Genomic DNA, 19,706 nt, shown 5'->3' with positions numbered 1-19,706 from the left:
CCCGCCCACACCATCACTGAGCTACGTTGAAAAGGTTGGCTTTTAGGAAAAATTACAGGATTCGTACCTTTCATTTTGCCTTCTCCACACTCTTTTACGCCCATCTGGAGATCGTAGAACAAATCTACACTCATCTGTAAAAAGTACAGCAGACCAATCATCAATCGTTTAAAAACCAATGGATGTGTTCTCGAGCAAACTCCGTGTGTTCTGGTCAATTGAGGTCCACTGATGGGGCGAAAAGCCATCAGTCCATAATGATTTCATCTTCTTCGGGCCGTGCGTTCAGAAATTTTGACACCTCGAACTTCGCGGAGCTGATGAATCGCTTGAACAACAGTAAGGTGCCGGTTTTGCAAAATTCTCAAAGTCAAAAAACGGTCATCCAGTGGTTCTGTTACCCTAGTGCGTCCAGAACTGGCCTTCAATGGTAGGACCCAGTTTCTCGAAAACTTCTAATGGCAGTGTCGTCGCATGTTTCGTAGAGGACTCCAATGGCAATAGCATCATACATGATGAAACGTCCATCATAAGTCACAATAACTGCCACACCACGCTCAACATCCTCAGCACTATGTGGCATTTTTATGTTTAAAAATTGAAATTAATAAAACATAGATGAAAACTAAACAGTTTATTGCTTCAGAATTCAAATGAGACTGAATAAACATTTTCAATTTCGTAAAAATTAAACATTGACAAATCCTTTATCCTTGTTTCGGATTAAGTGTGCTTACGTCTAATTAATATTCCCAATTTAAAACATAGCATAAAAAAATATTTATTGATAAAAACAATGAGACAAATTAAGGGCAGAGATTTCTTATATCAAGAAAATGAAAAAAAAATCAGTTGGTGCAATGTTTTGCCTGTCAGTTCATATTACAATTTACTGATTTCATCAGTCACGTTTTATTAGCTGTATTGATGCTCAGTTTTCTAGCTTTTCTCTCTTCTGTTTTCTCAAACAGTCAAATAATTATTGAATCCAGAAGGTAAGTTTCTGCTTTTCAACGTTCATATCTGTGCCTATTTGGGCCACAGGACAATCCGGCGTCGGCAGCAGCTGAAGGTTCTGGTTGAATCCAGTGCACGCCAAGTCAGGGAAACGCATTGGATGTAACGGCTTCGACAGCATTTCTTGAAATCACGTGAAACTTCGTTCGACATTCACACTTCATTCAACCTCTCAGATTTTTTGTCCCCGACTTTTCACTTTCAGAATGCACAGATGAAAAACAAATATGTAATTCCACAATCGTGACATGTACTTTTCAATTTATATCACGAATGACGAACACATAAATTCAATTTGCATAGAATTTACGTTTAAATATTGTACTGCAATGCTACTTACTAAAGAAGTACTACTACTAAATCACCAGGTGAAATTTCGTAACTATGGAACTATTTAATTAGCTAATACGTCCTAAAATTACATTAAAGCAACACAATATCGAGTTTGTTTAAAAATTCAAATTATTTAATTAATTAAACAAATATACCCAAAGCTCGGGCTTGATTAATTTTGAGATTTGTAGATAAACATTGGAACCTTACCGGAACCCTTTCATTGGCTGTCGGTGGCAACGGTTAAGGCATTGACACGGCGCTCACCGCTGTAAGGTAAAGGACCCGGGTTCGAAACCAGCGACGAAAAACAAACGGAAACTTTTACTTTCAAAGGCTGTTTTTACTGTATAATTTCATGTATTGAACATACATAACTTAATTAAATAATGATATTTTTGAAAATGCGTTAATTGTTTTATGATTTGTTTATCCTTTTTACGAGGTTGTACAAATAGGAAACACTATTTAATTGCACTTTAAAAAAAATGGCTTGAATTCAACTCATGCAGCTTGTAAGTATGAAAAATATGAGATCATACTTTTTATGAAATTTATCTCCATTATTCTTTAAACGAATGACAAGCCACGGTGAATTTATTCAGCTTAGGTTCGAGGGTTACGACCTCCCGATTAAAGCTGTTATGCAATCAATTATTCAATTATATCATAATATATTATTATCAATCAATTAACCATACTTAAGACCTTTAAGGTTCGAAATAACTTACAAAATCAGGCGATACAATGTTAATAGGTTGCTTTTTTTAAAAATAGCACGAATTGCACGTTTTATGAGAAATGACACAATGTGGATATGTGCACCTTTCGAAAATTGAACTGCACGATAGTGGACTTTTCCTTCTGTTTTACCTCTGATTGACTTATGTTTACATATTTTTATTTTGTAAAGTTTTTTTATTACTTTTGCAAGTTGGGATACGATAAAGTTCAATAATTACAGAAAATTTCATATCAGTGGAATTTTAGCACGACAGTGTCCATTAAAATTAAGCCTCAAATTAATTTATTGATATATACTAACTTTGTTTTTAATTGTTTTTTTTTTCTTTTAAGGGTTGCTTCTTTTTAATGATTTTGTAAGTTACCAAATTCCTGCTAGTCAACAATAGTCTAATCAATTTAATAAATAATATTATAAAGAGGATTTAAATGCTAAACGTAACTATTTCGGTTATACCAGGGCTCAATAAAAGTTTGTTAAAAATTATTACAAAACAAGAGCAATTCGAAGTCAAAAGATTTTATTATTACATAGCATCTGGCTTAAGGGGGATACTATCAACTCAGCCACATAACGGGGTAGATGTGTCCTCTGATGTGTATACCCTGGGATCAGCACATCGGGGGTGAAAGCCCAATAGTTCTCATTAAATTATGTTTATGTAGATTTTGTATGCTGAATATTATGCACGGCTGCTACGAAATAGTTACATCTTATAAAAAATAAACTGGTCGTAACTGTTCTTAAAAAGTAACTTACACAATCTTTAATGTTAGAAAAAATGTACCATATTGCTTCATCCACATTACTAATTATCGAAATATAGAGGCAAAGCATTAATCAAAAATTTGTCCTACTAAGTTATCATAAGCGATTAAAATACAACTAATAATCGAGTTACCAACCAGCTGTTTAATTAAATCTAGGTGGGATGAACCGGATAGTTTTCATTTTAAACAAAATAAATTTCATAAACAACTCTTTCAAATTTATTTGGCCTTTTTTAACGACAAAAGTGACTGTTCAACTTTATACAAGTTCTTTCTTTCAACATATATTTCCTCAATTACATCGCCCAGTGAGAACTAAGATTTTGAAGAACTATTAGTCCTTCGTCAAAAGGTTTATGTAACACTTTCATCTATCCCAAGCACTTCTTGTACCTTTGAACTCGCGGTTTTAACAACAAATATTTTTCTTTTTTTTAATGTCGCCCAGTATCAAGATACCTTCAGAGCTAAGAATTTGAAGTCTCTTTATCTTTCCTCGAATAGTTTGTGTAACTCTATCAACCATCTGTAGCAGCAGTTCTTGTATCTTTCAACTCGCGCTCTTAACCACAAACTTTTTTTTAATATGTCGCCCAGTATCAGGATGCCTTCAAAGCTAAGAATTTGAAGATCCCTTCATTCTTCCTTGAAGGGTTCAGCCTTTCTTCTATCCCAAGCAGTTCTTGGACCTTTCAACTCGCGGACTTAACCACAAAACCTTTCTTTTTTCCTTTTATAAATTATTCTTCAAATTAAATAATTGAAAAATTCATGAAATAAACCATTTGTATCAACGAACTTTTATAATATAAAAAACGCATTCCCACTAATCAAGCTAATTATTTATTGATTTTAAAAAAATTATTTCAATACACTTGATCAATCAAACTTCATCATTTTGGTCCTTATAGTCTCAGTAGTCTTCTGCCATTTGATTTCAAGCTGAAACTTGTCTCAAAACGTGTGAACACTGTTGACTGTCAATATAGTTTTAATAGTTTTAAAAATCCTTTTTTTAAACAAGTCTCAAGCAATAATCCTAGTTTGTTCACTGGTGTTTTTGAAAAAAAAGTCCTTTTGTAAGCATGTTGGATTAGAATGCGCCTAAAGCATAGCGGCCAACGACTTCCCTAAACAACAATCTTTAAAATCATAAGTATAGTTGTCTTTGGAAACAACGACTGAACTAACAAAAAAAAAAAGATGACAGAGAAAATGATACTGCTACTATTATCAAAGGAATGAAAATTGCTGGGGTCTTTTCTCTCTTGCACTCTTAAACTATTAAAGTTATTTTTATTATTAAATCCATTACAGTTCGTGGTCCGATTGACCAATTAACATCTTTCAATTAATTAATATTTATGAAAGGTAATGGTCGAGTTATTTTTATTACTACTTTTATTTTATGGTGTGTGATAAGGCGTGTAATAAAATTCCATATTCCTTGATTTTATCACTAGAAGTTGAACTTTCGCAGTAGTGGTCATAGTGGTTGAGGTCATTGTTGCCGAGTGCCACATACTTCAGTTTGACTTTCAATGCAGTAACAGTTCCGTTGACAGTCATGTCCCTCATTCGGCTCGTGCAAGAAATAGATACTAAGCAAATGGCAGTTGATTTCTTGCTTCATACAGGTATTCTGAATAACACCTGTTATTGCGTTAACGGACACGAAATGACTCTTAGTTAAGTGAATCACAGGAGAGGATATGCATTTGCAAAGAATGTCGAGTATCCATAGGAGTAAGAAAAGCACGTGGTGATAAGGAAGCAAATTTATAATATTTTATATGTAATGAATATAATTTGAAATCCATGGGCAAAACAATACACAACTACAAACTACCGTGGTGATGAACATGAGTACATGCTCCATTACACACTGGAAAAATTTCTTACGAAAAATATGTGGGTATTCGCCTCTTCAAAACTTTGGAAAATTGATGGATCTAACAAAATTGTCTAAATTGATGATTTTTTAACGAAAGAACCACGTATGACGAATATACCAGCAACAGTGGATTTTTGGGGGTTATGAAGATTAACATGTTTCATGTGTACTGTGCCTAACCGAACATCAGATGTGCCTTTAACTATAACTATTTTTAGGGATGGTTAGGGAGATTGAATTTTAAAAGACACTAAGTTAATTTCCTTATAAGCTATGTAATCGTAACAGTAAAGACCCCAATCACTATTGCTTAGTTTGCCTAACTATAGGCTTAGGAGCAGTGTCCCGGGCGGACCCGTGGCGGTGGGACAAATTTACTTATTTATTTTATTAATTTATTTTATTTATTCATTTATTTATTTGTTTAGTTATTTATTCATTATTATATATATGATTTTTTTTTCCCCACATCTGCTCGTTCTTTCTGACCCCCAAGTTCAGCCGCTTCCGTCTATAATAAAAAAGCTAGACAAAGCGCCAAAAAACTGTAAAGAGCCGGCAACGGCTTAGGAACAGTTAACAAGAAGGCCAAGATGGTGTAACTATTGCTTAATTATTTTAAGTTATTTATTACATATAAACTATATTTTAAATGTAAGAATACTAGTGCCTTCAGCAAAGTTTAAAGATGCTCCATCGCCTCATTCAAATTCTTTTCTTCAGATTTTTCTACATGATAGCTAAATTTGTTTATATTCTTTCTGTCGTGAGGCGGACTTTCGCCTGAAAAATCAAAACAGCGAGGATAGGCCAGACAAGAATAAACGGAAACTACTGCAAAACTACACGGTTATCAATAGAGAATGAATCCTGACATATCGTTAAGAATAATGGACCAATTCTCAAATAAATCGCCCAGTTTCATGATACCTTTGGAACTAAGAATTTGAAGAATTCTTCAACCTTCATGGAAAGGTTTATTATGTAACTCTTTCATTTATCCCTAGCTCAAGGTAAAGAATTAATTTATTAAATTTTTGGTTGGGAAATTTTTTAAGATTATTAAAAAGTGCAACCTGACTAGAAATCAATTATATTCTGCAAGCACATACGTAGTAATAATAAGAAATATCTTCTATGGATGTCAGAACAAAACATTAATTTTACTGTGTTTGTGTTCTGATATCTGGTCATCAGTAGTCGCGTTAATATGAGAAATAGGATGCTGTAAGTTTAAACAGACCAAAAAACTTGTAATTAATGAAATAATGTAATGTTGCAATATTTATTCATGCCTTGATGATGGTCTTATAAAGGCCGAAATAAAAATTGACCAGAAACCAGATCCCAAACACATTAATCATCGTGATCGATTTCTTCTTCATCAACATTAATTTTAGTATTCATTATGAAGTTTATTGAGACATGGAACGGTGAAAGAAGTGATAGTACACATCTCAATAAATAAATTAAGTCCATGTATAACTCAGACAATGCTAATAGATTTGTAGTACTGTGACACACTATATAAAGTATGACTGTTTTAGTTGCGTATACAGGAAATAGTTGTTCAATTAGTAACAGATTATTGGCATATCAGAATAGCGGTCCACGATCGCCCAGGGGTGAAGTTTTAAACGGAAGAAAATAAATATCCGTAATGCTACTCGCGAAGAAGCGATTACGTGCTATGGATTATTCACGGAAATCCATTGGTCGGGCCAAAAAATGCAAAACAGGAAATAATACATAGGATCCGACGTATTTTTATTCATAAACGGTGGGCGGGGAGGAGGTTAGTTTGGATGATGACGGTCGTCACTCCATCATCTCGCCGGTCGGCTCGGTCGTCGGGCGGTCGGCATCCTTTGATCTCGTGCCGATCTGGCGAGGGGCATTGTCGAAGGGCAAAAACACGTCCCGTCTTAAATATCTCTTCCTCCGGGACCCCCTCCCAGTGATTTATCCGTCCCTTTTAATAAATCCACGGTGACTTATTGCCGATTTTAATTTATATTATAACCACTTGATACAGCGAAAGGTGTTTTTGTTAAATATTATTAGTTACTGCATGACAGTTAATCCCGGATTTAAATTATACATAGATTTTTTGAAACTTGATTTACCTCTGATCGCTTATTTTACAATAACTTATCAATTAATTCGAACGAATTTCTTTTTTATTCGGAAAACATACGATACAGTTAACATTAAAAATAAATATTCCATCATCTAAAACGTTGTTACTTCATAAACCAATTTTAACTGCAGATGTTTAACCTTATTTATTCAAGCCTGTATTATATATATTTTGATATAGGTAGTGCGTGAAAAGTTGAAAGAGCCAAGCCAGCTGTATACTAGCTGCCATTAACAAAAAAAGGAACTCATAGCAAAACACTTTTTTTTGGCTGAAAATTGAAATTTTTAAGTTTGAATACAAAGAAACTAAAGCGATGAATCTGAATTAAAACCTGTGGGCTTAGTGCAGTAAACTTTGAATGTTCATTATGTAATTGGGAGAATCTAAAAGCTGTTTCCACTTTGATGCTGAATGCCCAATCCTCAACATATACTTTTTTTACCAACTGCTTTAAACGACATTTTACACTGAAAACAATGGAGGAATCATATTTTAAATGGATCAAAGAATAATAAAGATATGTCACAACATGAAAAACATAAAATAACAAAACATTATAACGGAGCGGGAAATGATTGAACTGAATTCCTTGGAATGTTGATGGGTGTGCAAGTAGTGGGTATGCATGTGTTTAGTTAATAAACGGTAGCATTTTTTTTAAAAAGGTACTTTTTTAAAAGCACATTTTTTTGTAACTGTAAAAATTTAAAAAGAAAAAAAATTAAGTACGTATTTTTTAATTTTCGATAACGTTATCTGTTCAAGAGAAAGTCACCCGGTCCATCTAAAAAGAACACCCTAAATAACAAACGTTGTATATGACTTTTTATAATTGCCAAAAAATCGAAGGTTAGGAGAAAGCTCTTCTATCTAAATAAATACAAGTTGGTTAAAGAAATAAGACTAGAGAAAGAATAAAGAATAAGAAATACAGGGTTATTTTTTTTATCTTGATCCATTCTGTACCATAGACGTAGACAACCAAAAACACACTTTCATAAAAAAAATTAAACAAGTATTTCTTTAAACAATTTTTTTTTAAACAAGTATCGGTTTCGGGGTGTTCCCCGGTCCCCATCTTCAGCTGTTCTGACTTAAAGTACAAAAAAGACTACTTTTTATGAAACTGTGTGTTTGGTTGACTACTTATATTGAATAGAGTAGATGTAGATAAAAAAAATAACTTTTAACAACAACAATATTATCAATACATGTTGTACACAGTTATTTCATATTTGTTGATAGGTTAATTTATTTAATATGAAAATATATTAACAATTACAGCTATCAACGAAGGCTCTAAAATGTCGCATAAATAAAAAGATGGGTTTTTTTGTCCTCTTGTTTGTTATCTCTCAATTTCCATATAATAAAAAAATATTATCCATATTTTTTAAGATTAATTGTAATTGTAAGATTTATTGTGGTCTGCAGGTGATGGAAGTGTAATTTGGTCTACCTATCTTCGATGGTTTGGTCTGCCGACGCATTTCACCACGTTTGTCCAAATTAAGTTCATTTTTGTTTACGAAATAAGTTTATAGCTGATCGATTAATTTTATATAATTAGTACAGCGTAGTAACTGTGATAAAATAATGTCGCTCGAACACCAAATTAGGATCGAAATGTCTTCAAATTAACCAAACCAAATTAAATATTTTTTAAACTATACATTTATATCGATATGCAACATTTATAATATTGCCTTTTGAAACTTTCATAACACATGAATTACATTGGACAAAAATATGTCAAGGACACTCATAACAATTAATGTATGAAAAGACAATTGAAAACTCAGAACATAAACTAATGACAAAAGCATTAAAACGACCGATACTTTTTTCAGTAGTTTAAATATGTATTTGAATGTTCTGTATTTTACGCAACTATTTGTGCATGTTTTGTCAAGACACCATATCCGAAATGTTTTTAGATCAAGAGAGAGCTATTTTATGAAAAATATCCTTGCAAGACAATGTTGCACACTAAGACTTTATTAATTATATATTTTATATTGGTAAAAGAAAACGTAAAAAAAGGTTGATTTCGTAAAAATTAAAATCTTTAAACAATACAGCCCTCAACTTAGGCTCTAAAATGCCTTATGTTTCATAAATAAAATATTTTTGTTCTAGTGCTGCAAACGGGACAATCGTTTTTTATGTTAAAGAACAATGGTTTTACACTTCAAAAAACGTGTTCCATTCGAATGATTAATTTTTACAAATTCTGATTAGTTTTTTCTAGACATTTTTGTGTATCCTTTTACTGATTTAGATGTTATATGATAAATAATCGTGTTAGAATTTTGGTAGTACATTTGAGTCAGTGTACAACACGTTTTAGGCCTGGAGGAATGTGATCTCCCGACGGAGAGATTACACTTAGGTGGAAGGCACAGGCTTACGAGCGCTTGCCGCACAGGCTCTCACACATCTCAGAGCTTGACAAGTATTAATACCTCTTAGCGGGGTCCATCCGAGCCTTTCGGATACCTTTTATAACACCGATCCCTATTAAACAGGCCGACCAAAAAAAAAAACTTTAAAATTAGCCGTGTCGTCTTTTCGAATTTCAAAACGGGTGACCGGAGGCGGTTTGGCGAGGAAATACAAACCGGGGTCGATTCCCTTCTCACTAATTGATTATTTATGGGATAAGATTGAATATGCATAAAAACATTTAAAGTTGTAAAGTTAATGAAATTTCATTAAAAATAATTATTGTAAAATTTTCATAACAATGTCACTTATTCATTGTCCAATATTTAATATCTAGATCTAAGATATATTTAATATCTAATATTTATTTTAATATTATTCAATATTAAAATAAATACTGACAGAGGACTTACTACTGTAATACCTTTTCTATTATCATTGTACTAAAATTTGTCAGTCTGCAGGATGTAGCAGAATTAGAAAAATGCAAAAGAGTTATTATTTTCATGCCTGTCAGCTACAAATTTGGAACCATAATAAAACGTTTGATGATTTATTGCAGCCATTGAAAATTTTAGTTCGTAGAAGAAATAATAGCAATCTATTTTGTTCACTATACTTTGAAAGCCCAACAGAATTTTAGGGCCAAAACGCATGTTATTATTTATTAATGAATTTGGTAAGCATGGTTATTTGTCGAGATTTTCTCCTGTGGTCTGGGGGATGATAAACCTGTAGTTTGATACAATAGTTATTTATCATCCTATCCTTGCTGATTTATGTCAGTGAGACGCGTATCGGCATTTCGCCATCTTCAGTGTTTGGGTGATTTCACTGACTCCACAGAAATCACACTATATTGGTGCAATTTCAAATTTTCACCGTTACAACGGCTAGCTGTACCGGACAAAACACAATATTCTTCATTTTATATATTTATGGTATTTATTTATTTATAGACGACCCTACATATTTAGAAGAGTTCTTGTAAAAACGAAAAAGGTTTTATTAGTGTACTTATATGTATAACTTTATGGCCTAGCACCTAAAGCCCTGAAGGTAGGCATAATAAATGCCGAAAGCTTGGTTGTAGTGCAATAATTGTCATTTTTTGACCACAACCCTATTAACATCAATATTGCACAGCTCGTCGATCATCACGGCTGAGAATTGAATTGCCTGAGTGTTTGTATGTTTCAGTTAAAGAATAGTTAACGTTGATCAGTTGATCACTAATCAATTTTAGAACATGTTTTCACGTACAATGTGAAAGTAAAATGTTCAGTTCGATGGTTGAACCTTTTTTTTTGTTCTGCTCTTTTCATGGTGAGAGACGGAAAAAATTAATTTTTTATAGATTATTTTATCGAGTACACTGAAACTTGAAGAGCCAAAAATGTTTGGTTTATTAACGATTATATATCTATCACCTGAAAAAATGTAATATATAAAATGTAAATTGTGCGGAAAGATCAAAAATATGCCTAGGATTTGTTTTTAATCCAAGAAAGGTCAATTTTCATTAGACGTCGCATCTACAAAGATACTCATAAAAGCATAGATGGGAACAACAGGATAGAAAAATTCAAATTTCAATTTTTTTTAATCAGTAATTAAAATGAGGGCTGACAACTATCTGGAAGGACCTATAGCCATCAGACAGCTTATTTGTTTAAAGTGCATTTTATTTTAGTATTTAAATAATGTATAGACCTTGTAAATTTGATTATATGTTAACAAGCAGGACTGTAATTACGTGAATACTTCAAATTTTGAGTTTCTTCTTTGTTAGTTTTTACCAGGAAGTGCCACGTCCATTTAACTCCAAATGCACTATCCAAGATTGATACTATAATTTTGAGAAATGCGTAAAAAAAATTTTGTTTGTTTTTGTGGCATTTTTCCACGTCGATGACGGTAATAGCAATACACAACAGTAAATATAATTATTTTATGGCGATACTTAAAAATGTCACGGTTTTTAGAAGACATTCTCTGAAGCGGGCAAGCATTTTATTGCAAAGGGATGATGTTTTAAAAAAAATATGCTTATGTAAAACTCAATAATCTTGATTGGTACACATGTTAATCGGGAATAAAAGTCCCATTTTTTCCTTCAGACTATGTAATTTATGCGACTCGGTTTTGGCCTCGCACGGGATTTTTCACCCGGTGAGAAAGAGAGAGAGAGAGGAAAGGCAATTACGTTTTATTTTCAAAGGCGAGTCCGCGTCCACCGTTTATGATCAGCCGGCCAGATGGATGACAGGTCGACATTAACAAACCCAACTTTATCATCTTCCAGTAGACTTCCAGACGCGGAGACGTAAGCGACCGACTTTTTACGGCGAGATTCACGTTGGGACCTGGGCTTTTCCAGGCCGGCATCCCTGGACAGCAATAACATCGCAACAATGTAGGTGTGCTGTAATATATGCTAGCTATACTTCCATTCTGTCGTCTTGCTATTTTTTCCTCTCCGTAGCCGAGCGTACACGAGCAAAAAATACTTCATACTTAACATCTTTTAAAAACGTTTTGGATGATTTGTGGTTTGGCGGTTTCCTATTGGTTGTGGTCTGCCTATCCTCGCTGTTTTGATATGTCAAACGCGTTTTGGCTTCCCGTTCGGTGTTCGTGGTCCTCCATGGTCACCATTGAAATTGTTTTATTTCCATTAAAAAATAAAACCTGCAGGAAAATTAGTCTGTTTATCGATAATTTTAAATGATTATTTGGAGGTCATTGAGATGCGGTCTGGTGTGACATAGGTTTAGAAAAACATCTTCTTTATCGTGCCACGTTTCGATCTTTATTGAGATCATCTTCAGCGCTCAAAGTGTTTGTTTTCCATGTAGATGTGTCATTCTCTGTCGTGTTGAGATAATTTTAAAGTTTCGGCGAGACTGAACCTGAATTAAATAAAGGTGAACATATGATTTCATAATTTCTTCTGTGAGTACTAGTATGATCAAAGCGGATTTCTTTCAGAAGCGGCACAGACGAAGTGATGGAATATATCTGTATTGCCATTATGATTGTATGGAAGAGAAACGAATTGTCTCTTTGTGGTAAGAGCTGTCACGTTTCTTGCTTGACTTCCTCTTCCTGTCAGTCGGCATCCCAAGCATGGATAGAGATTTTTTGATTATATAGGTAAATAAATGTGCGAAATAAAATTTGCCACATCATGAAAGCAAGGCATTCCACGAGATCAAATTTATAAAATTATCGACATCGAATCGCAAAAGAAATAAACTGAAAACCCCTGTAAAAAGAGAGATTTCCAAGCAATACAAATTACGACAAAAGGAAACTAAGAAAAATTTAATAGAAAACTTTGCTTTTGTGTTTTACATTTGTCCATTTTAAAACAATCTACAGCGGGTTTAATTTATTTTTAATTTGACAATTTAGTCATTTAAACTCTACATTTCTCTTGACAAAAAACAATTTTGAACAAACTACTGTCAAACTACTTTTTGAAGATCAAATGTTTCATAATAAAAATATGTAATCCTTTGTATTTATGATGTGTAGCAATTGTTTGATTTATGATTTATAATGAAATCTGAACGTTTTATTCCGGTATTATGAGCTTCTTTTTTTAATAAGCAAATAGCGTTAAAATAACTTACACAAGTATTTCCATATTCTAACAAATTATTAAAAACTATTTTTTTCGCTTTAAACATAATTCTCTCTCTCTCTCTCTCTCTCTCTCTCTCTCTCTCTCTCTCTCTCAAAAAANAAAAAAAAAAAAAAAAAAAAAAAAAAAAAAAAAAAAAAAAAAAAAAAAAAAAAAAAAAAAAAAAAAAAAACAGGAATCAATTCAACGATTGTAAGTTTCGAAGAAGGTAACTACTAACCAATAATGTATGTTGTTCGTTGAATTAATCAGATAATTTAACCATCCTACTAATTCTGTAAAGTTTATAAAGTTATTCAGATATCGATTAACGGTCACTAATCTCTACACAAAAAAAGTTTATAAAATCTCTCAATCTCTCATGTCGAAGTACATTAAGTCAACCCGTATTATGACTTAGTATATAAAACACCTCAAAGATGGAAAATCTTTGATTTCAGTTTATTTGAATGATAAAGTTCTAGCTATAGATGAAAAAATACATACTCAAATGGATCAATCTGTCAATGATTATGCTCTCAACCTTCCCACAAAGTCATTATTAACTTTTATAATTTCGTTTATTTATATAATAACAATGATATTTTTTAACCTTTCTGCACACAAAAACAGTCGATTTTTGATACGATATGTTATTATTATTTTGTGATAATAAAAACAATAAAACACATATTTGATGATGATATGTTATCATTTTTTATTAGGTCTCTTTATTATTTTAACTTTAATGACTTAGACTTTTAGTCAACGGTAGTAGATCCAGGTGACCACCCTGGTCCGCCTTTTCTTGCTGTATTTTTCCCCTCGGAACCATTTCGACATATTCAGCGTCATCAGGTCAGCCAAAAAATTCAGAAGAAATCTTCTAAAAATATTAACATCACTTGTATGGGAATGTATCAATGCAATGTTTAAAGAATGTCGATTTATAGCTTCTTATAATAGCCACAATTTAAAAAAAGAAATTGCCTGGTAAAGTGGTTTCGTCTCTATCATTCCAGAGACGAAATTGCACATCGCTTCGATTTAAAATCGTCACTGGTATTGTTCGTAATGTTAATGGATGCTGTTCATACGTTTGTTCTTTATTAATGTAATTGTATAGAGTGGGTCTGTTTTTTTTACACTATTGTTATGCTTGCAAGGTAACGAGACGATTGCCATCAACTTTCCAACAGCATCCAGTCATGAGCATGTCTATAATGAGGTATTGTCAGAAAAAGTCATTTAATTCACATGAACTACATGTAATAAATGGAGACTTTAAACGAAAAGAGGTTTTTTAATTCAATTATTGTTCCAAAACCATAAATATTTGTAACTTTTTAAACTGGATTTGTTAATTAAACTGGATACTAAGCAAAGAAAAATAAACAATAAATTTGCATGAGTTTGTATTTTCGTTAAGATTTTTTTTAAATTCTGGTTTACACCTGAAATGTTTTTATGGGTGGTTTTGAAAGATATATATACTTTTTTTTACCTTCTTTTCCTTATTGACAATCGCATATAGGACCTTATATTTGGGGCCAAAAACACTTGTAAAAAATTATAAATAGCATAAGTCTTTATTATTTAGTTTCTTGTAATAAAGCATCCAACAAATCTTCAACAATTCTTTTACTTCTTTGAACCTGAATCATATTTTATTTTCTATTGCGTCAATCAAAGTGAGTTCGGTAGTGATGTTTTATTGCCTATACTATGACCTTTATGAAAACGTAATCCAAAAATCCTAATTCTGTCAGTGAGTTACATTTTCGATCTACAATATTTCAACTATTTTATGGAAAAAAATGACATTGATGTACGTTATACGAATAATGTACGTTAGACGTTTATATTTCTTAATATTTTAATAATTTATGTATAGGTTAACGAAAATCGAGAAAAAAGACTATTATTTATCAATAATCATGTATTAATGTATTTAACATGCAGTGACTTTGTTGTTTTTATTTTTTCAGGACATTCTCATAAATTAACTGAAATCTCATCCATGCTGTTTAACATACCATTAATCACAACTATACAAGAAAAACTATAATTATCATAATTCACTGTTTTTTTTTCTTGGATAGGACTGGACCAGATAAATTAAATTCAACAACGAATTATTTTCCGTACTTGTAAGCCTCTATTATGAACTTGAATAAATTAATTCAATCAGTTCCAATAATCTGGTTAGTATACGCCTTTTGAAACTTTACGCTATGTTCTGCGAGAATTTTGTCAACAGTTTCATTGATATGATTCGCATGAAATTTTAACTCCTCCATTTTGTATGGATTATAAAAAATTAAAGATGGTTATGTATATCATTTATTTATGAATTTATTACACAATACAATATCCTCTACTTATCAGGAGATTATGGTTAACATCTACTTTAAGAAAATGAATAATTAAACATTATTGGTAGAATGAAAATATGTATATAGGGAAAACAAAAGATAAAGTTCAAAATGTTACCTAAACTAACGTTTATTTTACTGCTGCTGGTGTTTTATATAGCTCAAATCTGCACTTGTATATACACATGAGCACACGTTGAGCACATCATTTCTCGAAGTCCACGGGAAATTCCAGCTTTTGAACTTTATACAGTGATTTACCAGCAGACCTCGAGAATCACCCACCTCGGGTGGGTGTTGGCAGTCCGGGGTCAGACGTCGGTCTAGGGGCTATCTACAGCTAGGTCATTTCAGGGCACAACGCTATCCATTCACACCATTAAATGCATTCTTACTTATTTTCAAATGATTCACTCAGGGTAGTGGAGTACTCCCTACATAACCCGTTACACATATGACTAAACTAATTGAAGGGTCACTCTCATGTGGTCACACATCCACGCTAATAAATATATTCACTCTCAATAAACGCTAGGGATACAAAAACTGTCATTACTATATTCAATAAAAAAAAACCTGTTCCTCTAAGAATGAAGTTTATTTTGGTATGTAAAGAATGGATGTTTTAAAAGGATGACACGCCAACTTTATACTGAAGTGTATATATTCCTACGATCTATATGTTTGTATTACTCAAAATTTGAATTAATTTTAGCTTATCTATTTCTGATTCTTCAAGAAACTTTTTTGAATATTTTCAACAATCATAGGCCGTGTACATGTAGCTTTCATCATTCATCACAGAAAACTACTCTAAAAGCTTTGTAGTTTATATAATCTCTCTCTCACAGTAACAAAAGCCACCCAATGGTAAAGGTTTTTTTTTAACTGAATAATTTTTAAATAAATAACCGATAGTTCAAAGACAATAATTTATCACCAAACACATTTTTCTTATTTCGATGAAATTTTACTAAAAACAAAGTGCCAATTTTCAACGCATTTATTCACGTCCCTCCTCTCTAATACATGATCATCCTTCAGAGGGAAGAAGATTTATAACTTAAGTAGTTGATAAAAAGTATAAAAAAGAGGAATGTACTCCAACACTTCGTTTTATCTTTAATAAACCAAGACGATTGTCCATCGTATGAAATATTGTAGTTTATATGTTTTATTTATGAGTTTATTACAACACATATAACCTCTTTTCACAAGAAGATTATAGTTATCATTTACCTTAAGAAAATTAATAATTAAGTAGCGTTGGTTAAATTATTTTAAATCCTATTAAATTCAACACTATTAAAATTTTCCATGGATAAAAAAGAGCAGTCAAAACGGACATTCATAAAAAACGGGAGCCAACGTTGAACGTGTTATTGAAATCGTTATGGAACAAAAAATATTGACTGTATTATAAATAACTATTATTAATAGTGGAATGAATCAGTTAAACCGAAAAGTTTTTCAAGTTTTTTATCGTTTTATATAGGTTATTTACTCCAATGTTTAGGGTTTTTTTATTCTACCACTGTGTCTTGCAGGAAAAGTTTACCACTTTCTTATTGTCTTCTTTATTAGATACTAGCTTTATAACCCGGCGATGCCCAAGCGGATAATAAAGTGTAATTTTACACATCATTTTGAGTATACATATTGCTATTGCTAGATACAAGCATATAGAGTGTCCTTTTTAGATGGGTTGGTGAATTTCTCTTCGACCAAAGACGTTATAAAAAAAAAAAAAAAACACGTGTTTAATACTTCTTAGTCTAGTTTCAAATGTTTACCTTTTTTGGAGAAAAATTATTCAGGGTACCTGAGGCCCAGTTGAACATCAAAATTTCAAATACGACCCTATACATACATCCTGGCACATCATTTCAAAGGATTTGTAACGCTGAAAACAATGATGCAATCGGATTTTTTACAAAAATGGTCAAAAAGTGACAAAGTAATGGCAAAATGTTTGGAAAAAACAGTAATTTGGTTTGCTATTTTTATTGCTGCCTTGCGTAAACAAGTAAAGATTTGCTCTTTTTAACGCTCTTCAGCGGTGCTCAGAGCGATAGAAGTAGTAGAGACAGAATGAGAATCATTTTCTACCTTTGCCGCAGTTATTCAACTGAGGTTGCTGGGTTATGATTGTCGAAGGCACTGTTTTTTAATTGGCCTCACAAAAAATAGTCAAGTGGAGTTAAATCGGGTGACCGAGGAGGCCAACAGATCAGGCCATGAGGTCTTATCCACCAATCCCGGAAGTGACGATTCAAATATTGTCTCACCTTCAAAGAATTGCGTGGCATCTTCCAAACTGGGGAATTCGTTGTCGTTGTTGCAGAGGAACTAATAGTGTTGGTAAAACCTCCCTTAATAAATTGAGGAAATAAGCACCATTTAAATTATTTTCGTAGAAATAAGGCCAAATTTAATAAATGCGGGAAGTCCATACCAAGCGTTGATACTGTGTACCTGATGATGACAAGAGTACGAAATTCTCGGCTTTTCATCTGGCCACCAACGGTTTGGTATGTCATTCGAGATTAACTTGGATTCATCCATTCCATTGGATGAATGGAAGAACGTTTTCTTCAGCCTACCAAATCGCCGTTGGTGCGAGGAACGTTAAAAGCCTGCATAATCAGAGTCCTAAGTCTCTGGGCAAAATGAGAGCGTTACGGTTGAAATTGTAAGTTCGGAGTGCAGCTCTAATTTTATTTTTTGAACAATCTAAAACCCTTCGTACATTTCGGAGAAAGGAATTCGTATTTTCGCGAATATACAGTAAACTATTCAGCTCCTCGTCGAAATTTCGCTACCGGTTTCTTTTTGCCATAACTTGGTCATTTTTTTAACAATTTAAAATCCGGTTGCACTATTATTTTCAGCATAAAAGATCCTTTAAAATGATGTGTCAGGATTTATAGGGTCGTATTTGAAATTTTGAAGTTGAACTGTGACTGAGATACCGTCTAATTTTTCTCCAAACAAAGGTTAAAATTTTAAAACTACAGTAAAAAATATTAAACAACACACACAATTTTTTTTATTATTTTTTTTTTATAGCGTCATAGGTTCAAGAGAAATTAAGCCGAGCCACATCTAAAAAGGACACCCTGTTAAAATTAACTAAACACAATTTAATTTTGACATCAATGATTGTATTCAGTGCAATATTATTTTTGTTTTGGATTACATTGTATTAAATTGTTGTAGCAAAGTAGTCTAAATGGAGAAGATTTTTGACGGAAAAAAATAAATGTTTAAAAAAATGATAATAATAAAGAATTTCTTAGAAGGCAGAAGGAATACCATAAAGCAATGAAATTTGGTAGTTTTTTAACGTATTGAGATATGCCGTGGGCAGGAAACTACTGCCGTAGAAATTTCATTCCAATAATTAATGGAGAAATGGTAAATAATTGTATTACTAACGATATGAATACTATTAAAATCTGAATATGTAAGAGTTGTAAGATTGGCAAGAAAAATGGGAATTGATATCATTGAATAGTCTTTGAGTTCTCGACGAAAATCGAAAGAAAAGTAGTTTGAAAGAAAGAACAGATCCGTTCTCCGTTAAAATACAGATCAAGAATAATGTAAGTACTGTTGCCTTCTTTCGATATTTATGAATCTGCCATAAGAATAAAAATGTTATACAACTAAGATTTACCTTGGAAGGGATAACCAGTGAAGTACGGTGCCATGTTGAGAGTGGACACTGCCATTTCAGTCCCGAAGAGATCCAGCTCTGTTATTTTAAACGAATCCTTTCCAGTTCAAGATAAGCTGTATTGGTGACGTTCCCGTCTTCACGCCCAGATCCTCGCCACAACGAAACCGACACCCGAGAAACCAAGAGGGCTACTGGACGGGGCAGGGATTGAGAAGAGCACGACCGTCTGCGCCCCACTCCGTCTCGCTGGAGCAGCATTGGTCGGCAGTCTAGGCTGGAAGCGATTGGCCGTCCCCGGTCCGCCCAGCTGCACCTCCCCTCGATAAAATGCCTTCCGGCTACTCGATAAATTGATTTGATGCCTAATTATCCGGTTTTGGGACCTAATGACACCTAGGTCAACAAAACATCTAAACAAACCGTGTCCAATCTCTAAGATTCCCGACCGTCTTCTCCGGTAACCCAATTTCCTCGCCCTCGATTAAGGCAAATTCATTTTCAACACTTACTACCTACTTTAATTCTGTTTTCTATTTTCGACCCTACACACTTAACAAGACAGCTTTTTAGTACTTTAGTCGGATTTCAAGAGTTACAAACAAAATTTACAAAAGCGTCTATCAATTTCGTTCTACCTTTCAATTGGTCTTTAGATCATTAGATAGCGGTATTAG

General features: G+C 32.9%; 1 protein-coding gene across 1 annotated transcript in view; it reads right to left on the bottom strand.

Annotated features, from left to right (window-relative positions):
* Nucleotides 1-19,272, bottom strand: part of LOC106674346 (protein gooseberry-like) — a 46,819-nt gene extending 27,547 nt beyond the window's left edge. The window contains exon 1 of the mRNA XM_014406990.2: nt 19,030-19,272. Coding sequence (XP_014262476.1) covers nt 19,030-19,084 — 55 coding nt within the window. The 5' untranslated portion in view covers nt 19,085-19,272. The remainder of the gene's footprint in view (nt 1-19,029) is intronic.
* Between the last annotated feature and the right edge of the window lie 434 nt (nt 19,273-19,706).

The sequence above is a fragment of the Cimex lectularius genome, unplaced genomic scaffold (assembly GCF_000648675.2).
Source record: "Cimex lectularius strain Harlan isolate CLEC.00 unplaced genomic scaffold, Clec_2.1 scaffold24, whole genome shotgun sequence".
NCBI lineage: Eukaryota > Metazoa > Arthropoda > Insecta > Hemiptera > Cimicidae > Cimex > Cimex lectularius.
Note: the sequence above shows the minus strand (reverse complement) of the source record. Positions and strands in the feature narration are given on the sequence as shown.